This window comes from Macaca thibetana, chromosome 6 (assembly GCF_024542745.1).
Source record: "Macaca thibetana thibetana isolate TM-01 chromosome 6, ASM2454274v1, whole genome shotgun sequence".
Classification (NCBI taxonomy): Eukaryota; Metazoa; Chordata; class Mammalia; order Primates; family Cercopithecidae; genus Macaca; species Macaca thibetana.
Window position 1 is genome coordinate 30,586,148 of NC_065583.1, and position 13,286 is coordinate 30,599,433.

At 52.1% G+C, this 13,286-nt stretch overlaps 1 protein-coding gene across 7 annotated transcripts in view; it reads left to right on the forward strand.

The window, feature by feature from the left end:
- The window catches only part of TNIP1 (TNFAIP3 interacting protein 1), a 52,838-nt gene extending 39,840 nt beyond the window's left edge, over positions 1 to 12,998 (forward strand). For 2 of the 7 annotated variants that reach the window (XM_050793653.1, XM_050793657.1), the window contains 9 exons: positions 118 to 183; positions 411 to 542; positions 3,859 to 3,987; positions 6,207 to 6,338; positions 7,432 to 7,557; positions 8,068 to 8,133; positions 9,064 to 9,255; positions 10,539 to 10,635; positions 12,205 to 12,998. In XM_050793653.1, coding sequence (XP_050649610.1) covers positions 118 to 183; positions 411 to 542; positions 3,859 to 3,987; positions 6,207 to 6,338; positions 7,432 to 7,557; positions 8,068 to 8,133; positions 9,064 to 9,255; positions 10,539 to 10,635; positions 12,205 to 12,239 — 975 coding nt within the window. In that variant the 3' untranslated portion in view covers positions 12,240 to 12,998. Of the gene's footprint in view, positions 1 to 117; positions 184 to 410; positions 543 to 3,858; positions 3,988 to 6,206; positions 6,339 to 7,431; positions 7,558 to 8,067; positions 8,134 to 9,063; positions 9,256 to 9,809; positions 10,492 to 10,521; positions 10,636 to 12,204 lie in introns of those variants that run through there. The other 5 variants (XM_050793654.1, XM_050793658.1, XM_050793655.1 and 2 more) reach the window with 4 other exon arrangements.
- The last annotated feature ends 288 nt before the right edge of the window (positions 12,999 to 13,286 follow it).

The following is a 13,286-nucleotide window of genomic DNA, read 5'->3' on the forward strand; positions in this document are numbered from 1 at the left end:
TAGCCACTATTCACACACACTGAGCGCACCTTGGGACGCTGGTGTACATGGGGCAGGAGTTGGCTCTCCTTATTCCTTCTCTGCTCATCTCCTGCTAACTCCAGTCTCTCCCCACAGCTGCTGGAAGTGAACAAGCAGTGGGACCAGCATTTCCGGTCCATGAAGCAGCAGTATGAGCAGAAGGTAATGTGGGGTTCCTGGCCACGCCCACAGGGCATGCCTGGTCTTCATCTCACTGCCTCTTTAGCAGCTTTGAACCTTGGGGAGTGGCCACGCTGAGCCCCAGTATGGCCCAGAGGAGAAGGTGGGGGCAGTGTTGGAGGGCCCAGGGGCAGCCAGGCCCTGCCCACATCCTGGAAGTGCTCTACATCCTTGCCTTATACACTCCTTCTCTCTGCCTCTGAACCCAGATCACTGAGCTGCGTCAGAAGCTGGCTGATTTGCAGAAGCAGGTGACTGACCTGGAGGCCGAGCGGGAGCAGAAGCAGCGTGACTTTGACCGCAAGCTTCTCCTGGCCAAGTCCAAGATTGAAATGGAGGAGGCAAGTGTGACTGTTGGTCCCTGCAGAGTCAGCTCCCCTCCACATTAGCAGAGAGTTCACTGGAGCAAACAAGCCAGGAGCAGGAGTCAGGAGACCTGGGGGTCTAGTGCCAAAGAGCTCTGTGACCAAAAACACAGGCACGTTCCTTCCCTGCACTGCAGTTTCCCATCTGAAAATTGAGAAGGTTGCATTAACTGCAGCTTTGCACATTTTCTTGTTTTTATTCAGAACTTTTTGTTCCATTAAAATCGTAGGGACTGGGGAACTGTACAGGGAAGCACACTGTATAAAAGATCCAAGCAGGCGGCCAGGCATGATGACTCACACCTGTAATCCCAGCACTTGGGGAGGCCTAGGCAGATGGATTACCTGAGGTCAGGAGTTCAAGATCAGTGTGGCCAACACGATGAAACCCCGTCTCTACTAAAAAAAACAAAACTTAGCTGGGTGTGGCGGCAGGCACCTGCAATCCCAGCTACTCAGGTAGCTGAGGCAGGAGAATCGCTTGAACCTGGGAGGCGGAGGTTGCAGTGAGTCAAGATTGCACCATCACACTCCAGCCTAGGCAACAACAGTGAAATTCTTTCTCAAAAAAAAAAAAAAAAAAAAGATCCAAGCAGGCCTGCTCTGTGGCACTTGGTGGGGTGGGATGCTGCTAAGTGTTCAGCGTAGTGATGGTGATATGCCAGGGATGGGCTACAACATGAGACAGAGCTTCACTTATCCATTCATGCAGGCATTTGTCCTCAGAGCCTGTCTCAGGCATTATGCTTGGGCATAGAGTCCACAGGAACAGCTCAACCCTGCCCTGGCTGGGAAAGAGGTGCCAGACAACTAATTACAGAAGCAAATCAAGTAAAAGTGTGTTAAGTATTGCAAAGAAGACCAGGTTGGGTGGCTTGTACCTGTGATCCTGGCACTTTGGGATGTCGAGGTGGGAGGATTGCTTGAGGCCAGGAGTTTGAGACCAACCTCGGTGACACAGCCACACCTTGTCTCTACAAAAATTAAAAATTAGCTGGGTGTGGTAGCGTGCACCTGTAGACCTCGCTACTCAGGCTAAGGTAGGAGGATTGCTTGAGCCCAGGAGTTGGAAGCTGCAGTGAGCTGCGATCGTGCCGCTGCACTCCAGACTGGACAACAGAGTGAAACCCTGTTTCTTTAAAAGAAAAATGTATGGCCGGGCATGGTGGCTCATGCCTGTAATCCCAGCATTTTGGGAGGCCAAGGTGGGCAGATCACTTGAGGTCAGGAGCTCGAGACCAGCCTGGCCAACATGGTGAAACCCCATCTCTAATAAAAATACAAAAATGAACCGGGTGTGGTGGCGCATGTCTGTAGTCCCAGCTACTCGGGAGACTGAGGCACGAGAATCTCTTGAACCCGGAAGGTGGAGGTTGCGGTGAACTGAGATTGCGTCACTGCACTCTAGCCTGGGCAACAGAATGAGACCCTGTCTCAGAAAAAAAGTACGACGAGGAAGAAGTTACAGAGATCTGAGAGTGGGCATAAGTGGGACCAGATTCTTTCTTAGGGGGGAAACAACAGGTCCCCTAAGTAGCAGTATCTGCCCAGTCATATGTATGACTGAGACCAGCCGAGGCCCATCAGGACCTTGGAGCAGCTTAAAGAGGAAAGGCCACTTGACTGCCAGACTCTCGGGAGATTTTATTTATGTCACCATGTTTCCCCCTTCATGGGAACTGGACATGGTCTTTTGCCTAGCTTCAAAATGGACGTTTTCAACATGGATTGCCTTTCAGAGTTCCTCCCATCAGCATGGGACACCAGGGGCCTTATTTGAGCAGTCAGCCTGCGTCTGTGACACCCCCTCACCTTGGAGGTGTGGTAGGGAGAACACTTCTGTCTTTCCTCACGAGTGCACAGTCACATCTGGTGACTCACAGCGAGACATCCTGGATCTTTGGCCTCTCTGCCTTGTTAACAGTGATAGGTGAGAGAAATCCCTGGAATCTGAGGGCTCTTCCCTATCAGCTGCAAGGAAGGTAGGGCATTTCGTGACAAGGTGTGGCCCTGTAGATAAGTACGCATTTTGGTAAAAGCCATGCCCGTCTGGGAGCCTCTTGATGGGGAGTCCAGAACGATTCCCACGGAGTTCTGACCAAGGCTGCCCTCCGCAGTCCATACTGACTAAAGGTCACACAGGGCTGGGTGAAAACTAACCCCTGCGACTGGTCTCCTAATCACATGCTGTGAATACACAGTTAGGAAATGTCCACACACTACAAAGTGAAAGTTTCCCTGGACTACCTCCCCCTGCCACGATCCCAGGCCCTCCCCAGAGGGAACCACTGTTACCGTTTTGGTGCATCCGTTTCCAGACCTTTCTCGCATATATGTACACATAGGAATGTATAGTTTATTTTGGGATGTGCCTTGTCTTTCCACTGCACTGTGCTACCATCCCCTCGTTTAAACACCTCCTTTGACATGGAAGGGGAGAGTGCAAGGGAATAGGAAACCTGGGCTCTAGCCCCAGCTCACTATGTGGCCTTGGGTTTGTCACTTCCCCTCTCTGGACATTTGTTTTCCATCGTATTACAGGGCTGGGACTTGATGCTGTCTAAAGGCCATCCCAGTCTTGACTGTCTGTGGCGAAGCCCTGCTGGTTCCATAGAGGGTATGGAACCGCCTCCTGGAAGCCTTCCCTCAGCTGTGGTGATCTTTCTTTTAGCCCCTTAGTACTTCGTTTCTTTCTGGAGGAGCACGCTCTGCCTTATGCCACAGTGCTCTCTGGGCGTGTCATCTCCCCTCTAGGCTCCAAGGCTATACGAGCTGAAGTGTCTGTTAGGGATTATCAGTAGTTTATCACTTTCTGTGGATCACGGAAGACCCCCATGTGAATATGGTCAGAACTATGGCTTTTCTTTCTAGCAGATTACACACAGACAAAATTCTGCTTTCAGTTTTGGGGCTCACAGCCCTCCTGAGGCCTCTGTGTGACTCACGTTAGGAACCCCGTACCTGTGACGGGTAGGTAAGTTTAGACAAGAGAGGGCTGTGGCAGTGCCGGGGGTCTCAACTGCTTAGTGAATGAACTGGTGTCAGAATCCAGGGTCTTCTACTCAACTGAGCTGCTGCTTTTTCTTTTTTTAAATTATTATTTTAAATTGACACACAATAATTGAGGGCAGGACCAGATGGACATTACTGCACCGACCCCAGGTGCCTTGCATGTGAGCATTGTGGAGTGATGGCCAGGGGAGAAGGTAGGAGCTGGGCCAGGCAGGACGGAGTCCGAGGCCTCCTGGAGAGGCCATCCCTAGCCAGCTTACCAATCCTGTGTTCCCTGCAGACCGACAAGGAGCAGCTGACAGCAGAGGCCAAGGAGCTGCGCCAAAAGGTCAAGTACCTGCAGGATCAGCTGAGCCCGCTCACCCGGCAGCGTGAGTACCAGGAAAAGGAGATCCAGCGGCTCAACAAGGTGGGTGTCTTGGCCCGGGTCCCTTGGCTGGGCAGGGGTCCCTTGAATCCAGCTGCAATGCCTACCCCATCACTGGCACCCCCAACCATTCAGCTCAGGAAGGGTAACCCCCAGTCAGTGAACTGGCATCCTGTTTCCCGCCTGCTCTGCCATTGCCTCCCACACTCAGAGTGACTCAGCCCTTGGATGAGCCTGTGTCACCCATCCCTCTGGAGGTACACTCTTCCTCTTATGCCTCACCTGCCCACCCTGCTTGTCAGGGTTCGCTTTACCTTCACTTGCTCAGCAAAGCCTTCCCTGAACCTCCTTCAGGTTGCCCTGGTCTGTGCTCCTGAGGTCCCAGCAACTTCTCTGACACTCCGTCTCATGGCTCGTCATCACTTATTTAATTCTGTCTTCCCATCTGGCGGTGGGAGGTGCACACCTTCACCAAGGTGTACACCCTGGGTGCCTTGCACAGCTCCTGCCATTGAGCACGTGTTCAGCAAACACTGAAGGGAGTGGAGGAGCACGGGCTGAGGGGCCCGCCCTTGTGCAGTGGGATCCAGGGAGACGGGGCCCCCAGGGTGGAGGCTGGGGAAACCAGAAACCGTGTGGTCTGAGCCAAGCGGAGTGGTCTAGTCCCAGCTTAGCCTCTCCAGCCTCTCCAGTTGTTTTGCCATCTGAGCCCTGGTGGGAATGGCTCTGGCTCTGCCTACCTTCCAGCAGGGTTTCAAAGATACAAGCTGACGGGAGGGAGCTTTGAAAGGAAACGTTCTCTGAGGGCCTGGAGGAGTTAAGTTCATGGCTCAGCTTTTCCTTTCGTGCTAATTGTTTTTCTTTCCCTCTGCCTCCTGACCCTGGTCACAGTGGACTCTGGCATGAGTTGAGCATTCCTAGGCCTGCTGGGGAGACCCTTTCTTTTTGGTTTTGGTGTTTTGTAAACACTGATTATGCCAAGTCTGGGGCCCTTGACCTGTTTCCAGAGAAAGAAAAGCCATCTGTCCTGAGCTGGGGGACTTGGGGCTCTAAATAGAGGCAGAGAATTGTCCGTGCTGCTGATCATAAAGATGACCTTGGAGGTTTTCTTGGCAGAGCTGGGGACAGACACCATGTGGATGAGTAATGCAGGGCATGTGGCCTTCTTTGCTCATGACCTCAGGCATCTCCCTGTCCCTGGACCTCAGTCTTTTCATCTAAAAAGTAGGGTGGAGTAGGAAGATAAAGTGGAGCCATAACTTGCCCTCGGAGCATCCTGAATTTAATCTCGGTCCTGCAGTTTCTTTGCATGTCTAGGGGAGCTGAGGAGACCAAGTGGAAGCCTGAGTCCAAGTTGGGCCAGGTCTCTATCTCCCCATGGTCCAGGGAGGCCCATGGGCGATGCTAAGGCATGTGAGGGGTGGCCCTGCTGTCCTGGGGCTGAAGTCCAGGGTGACCAGTCTTGAGACATGTTCCAGAGTTCTGAGTAACATGTTAACAGAGTTCAAGGGGAAACACGGTTAACTGAAACCTTTAAGGAGATGTGAGCACACTGTTTATATAAAGAAAAGTATTTTGTGAACCTGATAGATTAAGAGTACTTTTTTTTATTTTCAAAATGTTATCTGGTGATATTTCAGCCCACTTTCAGGGTTAGAAAGGGAAAATATTAACTAAGTAGAAATTAAATCCAGTCTTCTCTACATACGGAAGTGTTGGGGATGGAAGGGGTGGTTTGGATGGGAATGGGTTGCTGAAGCTGAAGAATCTCAGGGCAGGCCAGCTGTTGGGGAGACTCAAGCTTCCCCCGGAGGACTTAATCTTCCTTCTAGGTCTGGATGCTAAGAATTGAGCCACACCTGTTCAGGGAAGGGGAGATTTCCCCTTCTACATGACAACCAGTTTAGCCTGCTGGGTAAGAGCATGTGCTGAGCTTGAGTCTGTGCTCTGCCGCTTACTAACTGTGTGACCTTGGACAAGTCCCTTCAGGTCTCTGAGCCTCGGTTTTCACATCTGTAAAATGAGGATGATGATCATAGACTTTTTTTCTTCGTGGCACCGTGCAGAAGATCCAGTGCTACCCTATTGTTTAGCATTCTACACATATTTCATTGGATCTTCTGCACAGTGCCATTAATGGTGGTGGCTATTATTAGTATCATTATTATTAGGAAGGAGGTCCCTGAGGATGACCCCTCCAAAGGGCCCTGATTTCCAGGGGTTCCTGCTGATGGTCCTGTCTTTTCTTTCCCTGATTCCAGGCCCTGGAGGAAGCACTGAGCATCCAAACCCCACCATCCTCTCCACCAACAGCATTTGGTAGCCCAGAAGGAGCAGGGGCCCTCCTAAGGAAACAGGAGCTGGTCACGCAGAATGAGTTGCTGAAACAGCAGGTGAGGCTTCCGGGAGGAAATCAGGTGGGAGGTGCTCAGTGGGAGCTGGAGCTTTCCTGAGGGCCCAGACGGCTTGGAATCGCGTGGAACTTGTAATTAGTAATCCACTTTCTGGCCATTGGCCAGGGCCCCCGTCTGGCTCTACGTTTATCCTTTCCAGCACCATAGCCCTAGCTTAAGTCATTCCTCTACCACCTTTATGATTTAGCCATCTCTGCGCCCCACACATGCTATCATTTACCTAGTATTGAAAAAATACATTCTAAATAAATGAATTTAAAAGGGAGCTGTATATCACTACTGTAAATGGAAAAACACATTTATTATTTGTCACAAGTAGAAAGTAACTGTAAGCGATAAACACAATAAAAACAATGTTATTAAACTCTAGCCAGATACTCTTGCCAGATGAAGACTCTGAACTAGAGTTCTTTTCCCCTTTTTTTAAAGGAGATTGGCAGGTACTAGAATGGTATTAAAGACTTACTAGCCCTGAGGGACACAGAAGGATTGGGGTGAAAGGAAATGAAAAGGTTGTGGCTCTCCCATTGTCTCCCTGCTATTTAATCCTATGCTTTTGATCCTCCTAAACCGCCTTGAACCTAGCCAGTGTCTCAGCTGATCTGCACTAAGCATGTGAAACTACAGGCTAAGAGACAGAGGCAGGCCCCACCCAACCTACCTCTGCCGGGGCACCCCGGAGCCCGAGCAGAGTTTGTAGGGTCTCTACCCTCAGAGCCAGCAGACCCAAACTCCGGTCTCCACCAAACTCTGGTTCTGTGGTCACTGCCCCTGTGGTTCTCAGCAGAGTGAAAGGATTGTACTGGTTGATGGCTTTCAACCTTGCTTTTAAAGCCGTATATCCTTTGTTCAAATAAAGTCCTACCTTGGGGCCCAGAATGTAAAATAGAGGGACACAGAACTACTCTGTTTGAAGTTAAGGTGGGGGCTGGAGGCGCACCTGTCCCACTCTCCACGGCGACCCCCAGCTCTGCCATCTGTGACCCCAGTAGGACGCATGGGAGTCTGGGCCTGAGGAGAAATCCCCACTCAGGCCATCCCACTCCCTCTCTTCATCCTCCCTCCACACCAGGTGAAGATCTTCGAGGAGGACTTCCAGAGAGAGCGCAGTGATCGTGAGCGCATGAATGAGGAGAAGGAAGAGCTGAAGAAGCAAGTGGAGAAGCTGCAGGCCCAGGTCACCCTGTCGAATGCCCAGGTGAGAGTGACTGGACCCAGGAAGGGCGACTGGCCTGTCCTCATTGGGAGAGGGGTATGGATTGGAGGGCCCTGGTGAGGCTGGATGTCGGGACACTCACTGCTTCTCTCCAGCTCTGCAATCATATTTGACCTCGGCAAGGCCCTTCCCCTCTCTGACTCTTGCCTTGTACAATGACGAGGTTTACTCTAAGATACCTGTACCTCTGACTTTCCACAGTCAGTTCTAGGGCTTTACTCTCCCAGAATGGAACTAAAAGATGTTAGCACAGAAGCAGCGAGGTTCACGTGAACCCTCTTGACCTGCGCACAGACCACTGTGACGAGCAGGTGGCCTGCAGCAACAGCCTGGGCTGCGCTCGGCCCTCAGGGCCCTTTCCCAGGCCTGGCCCATGCATGGTGGCCTGGCGGGAAGCGTCAGCCGGGCAGTGCTCTCCACTGGTTAGGCCCTGGATCCGGGCCTGGCCAGAAACCACCTTGCTGACAGTCTTTTCTCTCTCCCTTCTCTCAGCTAAAAGCATTCAAAGATGAGGAGAAGGCAAGAGAAGCCAACAGACAGCAGAAGAGGAAAGCAAAGGTGAGGAGGCCTGAGGGAGGTGGCAGCACTGACATCATCTCACCTTCCTCAGGGAACTAGCCTGATGGACGCACAGTGTGTGCTCGGGTGTGGGGACATTCTCTACTAACTAACTGATGAGTAATACAGGAAGAGCCTTAGAGCGGTATTGGTACAGAGACAGTGCTTACGATGCGTTAGCTGTCATCAATGTTGACATTCTGTGTCCAGGTGGCACCCTTCTGTGCCCATGTGACTAGCCTTCTTTGGCTTTGTATGAGCCTTCCGTGTCCATGTACCCACCTTCTGTGCCCAAGTGTGAGCCTTCCATGCCCATGTATCTAACTTTCTGTGCCCATGTACCAGCTCTCCGTGCCATGTACCAGCCTTTTGTGCCCATGCCCAGCCTTCCGTGTCCATGTACAAGCCTTCCATTTGCATGTACCAGCCTTCCGTGCCCATGTGCCCAGCCTTCTGTGTCCATTTACCAGCCTTCCATGCCCGTGTATGAGCCTTCTGTGCCCATGTGCCCAGCCCCCCATGCTCATGTGCCCAGCCTTCCATGCCCATGTACCCAGACATCCGTGTCCATGTACCAGCCTTCCCTGCCCATGTACCAGCCTTCTGCGCCCATGTACCAGCCTTCCGTGCCCATGTACCAGCCTTTCGTGCCCATGTACCAGCCTTCTGTGCCCATGTCACAACCTTCCATGCATATGTACCCAGCCTTCCATGCCCATGCAGCCTTCCATGCTCATATATCCAGCCTTCTATACCCATGTATCCAGATTTCTGTACCCATGTAGCAGCCTTTCATGACCACGTACCAGCCTTTGGTACCTAGCCTGCTGGCCTTCAGAGAGCTAACGTTCTAATTAGAGAGACGGTGATGAGGTGGGTGTCCCGTACAGCCTGTTGCAGGCCAAAGCCAGATGTGAGCCTTTCTTGCAGGCCTCGGGAGAGCGCTACCACGTGGAGCCCCACCCGGAACATCTCTGCGGGGCCTACCCCTACGCCTACCCGCCCATGCCAGCCATGGTGCCACACCATGGCTTTGAGGACTGGTCCCAGATCCGCTACCCACCTCCCCCCATGGCCATGGAGCACCCGCCCCCACTCCCCAACTCCCGCCTCTTCCATCTGGTGAGTCTGTGTCCCTCCCTTGCTCCAGGGCACACACAGAGGCTGCCCCAGACACCTTGCAGAGAGGAAGGTTAAGTGAGGGGGTCAGAAACTGCATCCTTCTGAGCTAAACAGCACCATGGTGGCAGGTGGGTGTCCAGGGCCTGGCTCTGGCCTGCTACCCAGGGGCAGGGGTCTGGCCACCATCCCGCAGGCTGCCCCACAGCTGTTCAGGGTCACTGGTGTAGGACAGAGAAGGCTGAGTAACAGTGCAGGGTAGGAAGGAGGACTCCCTCCAGGCCCCAGGCCAGGGGTATCAGAGTTTGGATTTGCTTTTTCTTATAACTTTCGCATGTAACCAGGTTCCAGAGCCTCACCATGTTTCTCTCTCTTTCCTTCCCTTTTCTCTCCACTCCCCTCCTTCCCCTCATCTCCCCTCCTCTCCCCTCCTGTCCCCTCCTGTCTCCTCCTGTCCCCTCCTCTTCCCTCCCCTCCCTTCCCCTCCCCTCCTTTCCTCCTCTCTCTCTTTTTTTATTTTCTTTTCCCTTTTTCTTTTCTTTTTTTTTTTTTTCGAGATGGAGTTTCACTCTTCTTTGCCCATGCTGGAGTGCAGTGACGTGATCTCAGCTCATTGCAACCTCTGCCTCCCAGGTTCAAGCTGTTCTGCCTCAGCCTCCCAAGTAGCTGGGATTACAGGCATGCACCACCACGCTTGGCTAATTTTTTGTATTTTTGGTAGAGACAGGGTTTCTCCATGTTGGCCAGGCTGGTCTCGAACTCCTGACATCAGGTGATCCACCTGCCTCAGCCTCCCAAAGTGCTAGGATTACAGGCGTGCACCACTGCGCCTGGCCTCTTTTCCCTTCTTACCATTCTTCCTCCAAAGATCTGCTATTACTTTTCCCCAGTCCTCTGCCACAGCCCCACCTTAGGCGTCCCAGCTCTCCCCTGGACCATTACGGAAACCTCCTGGCTGGCCTCCTTTTCAGCTTCTCCCATATGAACATTCTTGGTACACATCTTTAAACACCAGAGTATAGTACGGCGCTTAAGAGGTTGGCTCTGGATTTAGAAAGATCTGGATTCAAATCCAAGCTTAGCCATTCTCCTTGCTGGATGACCTTCAGCAAGTTATCCCCTCTGAGCCTCAGATTCCTTACCTGTGAAATGGGAGTGCCAGCCTGAGTTGTTATAAAGATTCACTTATACTTGACTAATATAGATTTAGTATTGTCCTGGCACAGTAGGTACTATTGTAATTTTCGGGTGTGGTTATTGATTATTAAGCACCAGTTTTGTCGCAGCCGGAATACACCTGGCGTCTACCCTGTGGAGGGGTTCGAAATCCAAATCAGAGCTCCCAAATGATGGACTCTCCCACAGCCAGGCCTACAGAACCAGGTGAGCCCCGAGTCCTGAGTCTTGGTCCTCCCTGGGGGAGATAACGTCTCATCTGCCAGCATTGCCTAAGTCTGGGGTGATATTGTTACTTTCTAATCTTGGTGGAGGAGAGGCCCAGCTTTTCAAAACAGTGTTGAATGGAGAGCGATGGCAGCCACAGAGTGAGGGGGGCTGAAACCATTCATTCTAGTGCATTATCTAAATGCCAGGCATTGTGCTAGGTGCTATGGATGCCAAGAGAACAGAAGCAGATACGGTCCTTGCCCTTATACAGCATAATGTCTAATGAGGGAGGCAGAAATGGCTAAACAGACACCACACAGACAGGCTGCACTCGAGTGCCCTAAAGGAAGAAGAGCAGGTTTCTGTGGGAGAAAATAGCAGAGGAAGCCGACCTAGACTGGGGGCTTAGGAGAGCTTCCCATAGGCGGCAGCATTTGAGTTGAGACTCTCAGAATGAGTGGCACTAGTTAGGTGGAGAGGTAGGAGTGTCATGCTTTTGCAGAGAACACGACAAATGCAGAGGCCTTGGTGGGAGGAGGGGAAGTAGGGAAGCCGATTTGAGGATCAGAGGGAAGACCAGTGTGGCTGGAGCCAAGAACAAGGTGGGGAAAGAGAGGGGCAATGCAAGGTTCAGGATATAGCCAGGCCCTGACCGTGCAGGCCTGCAGAGCTTGGTGGGAGGCCTGGGTCTTATCCTCAGCGTAATGTGTAGTCACTGGACATTTTTAAGGCAGAGTGGTATGACCATATTTCTGTTTGAAAAGCTCCCCTGACCATGGTGTCCACCATGAAAGGCTGAAGAGCTGGGAGTTGTGTCCACTCGTCAAAAGACTGGGACCTTAGCAACTGCCATTGCTCCCTGCAGAGCTCTCATGGGACACAAGGCAGTGCCTCGCCTGTGGGACTTCTGGGAACACAATTATAACTAGTGGGTGGGAATGACAGGGAGGTCAGGTCCATCACAGCATGAAGAGGAACTTTCTAAGGGACACAGTTGTGCAGAAATGGAACCAGCTCTGGGAGGTAGCGAGTGTCCCTTTGCAGAAGGTGTGTGAGTAAAGGCCATGGGATGGATACCTTGGAGGGGTTGTGATTTGGAGGATTTGGTGTTTGGAAGAAAGGATTGGACTGCTCGGTCATTTTCTGTTTTTCCCTGAAGAGCCCCACGAGTTCAGTGGAACCCCTTAGAGGCTGCTTTGATGAGTGGTAGAGGTTGGTTTAAGGGGAGGGGCTCCCTCCCCAGAACTGCTCCACTTCCGGGGTCTGGAGCCAGATTGGGTTCAAATCCTAGCCCCACTACTTCCTGGACCTGGAGCTATGAGCAAGTCATTCAAAACCTCTTAGTGTCCCAGTTCCCTCTTCTACAATGGGGTAATAACCTGCCTTCTTCATAGGGCTGGGGGAAGATTACATGACCAGCGTACCTAAGGTACTTAGCCCTGGCGCTTGGTAGCACCCCGTAACCCTAGCTGTTATTTTCACTGTTCCCGTATTGCATTCCATAAGAGACTTTGAAACTCACTCGACCACATAATCATGAAGTCCTCAAAATTTTTGTTTATTTAGAGTCTCCAAAAAATGACCGTGAGAGGCCTCAGTGAGACCAGATTGTGTCATTTGGCTCCACCTTCATCTTGCAGAGCCAGCTGACCTCAGATTGCCGAAAAACTAGAAGCCACTTGCACGGTGTGGCCAGAGCCTCAGCTGGATGAGAGGCTGAGATGGGTGGCCAGCTTGTACACCAGTCCCTGAACCGAGCTGTTTACAAGACTGGGGAGGCTCCACCCAGAAGGCTTTCATTTGTACTCTGATGGGAGTGACTGGGAAAAACTCACTTCCCTGCTGCTGAGTGGAGAGAGGCCTCGTCCAGCTTTGACCTGCCATCTGTTGCAGAAGCCTCCAGGAGCAGCAATCCTAAGAGTGGGGTGCAGTGAAGATCCCCTTCCTTCAAAATCTCCTGGAAATGGTTTCAGGCCCTCTGGTGCCATGACCAATTTGTGTGTGTGTTTAATTTTTGCTTCAAGCTCTAGCAGGACCTGCCCCACGCACACCCCTACCCCTCTGTGAGGAGCTGTGGGAAGTGTGGGTTTGTTTCCGGAACAGAAGAGAATGATGGATGTTCTGGCTCTGGGGCCTTCTCCACCTCCACTCACAGTAGCCTTGCTGAAGCCATTGCAGATGGGAGAAGGTCATGCCAGCCAGGTCCGATGAGGGGCCCCAGCCTGAAGCTGCCAGGCCCTGAGGTTCAGACCCTGGACCCTGCAGCTGGAGGCCTGTGGTGCCAGAAGCCCAGATTAGGGTGGCTGTCCATCCCTGGATAGCTATTTGCACGAATCATGGACATAAATCCAAGTTGAAGATCAACATTCTGACTCATGTTCATTTATGCACTAATGTTCCCCTATCAACCCCCTGCTTTCCTGGGTCCCTCCTTCTGTTCCCCTTTTCTTCCTTTCCCTTTCTTACTTTCTCTTGAGTAATGGTGACATATCAGGGCCTCCCTGAGGGTAGGGCAACCAGGGACAGTCGAAGGAGCCTAGGCCAGGAATCAGGGGACTTGGGTTTAAATTCCAGTCCTGCCCCTCACTCATCAGGAGACCTGGGGCAAGGCGCGGCCCTTCTGTGAGCCTCAGTTTCCTCATCTGTCA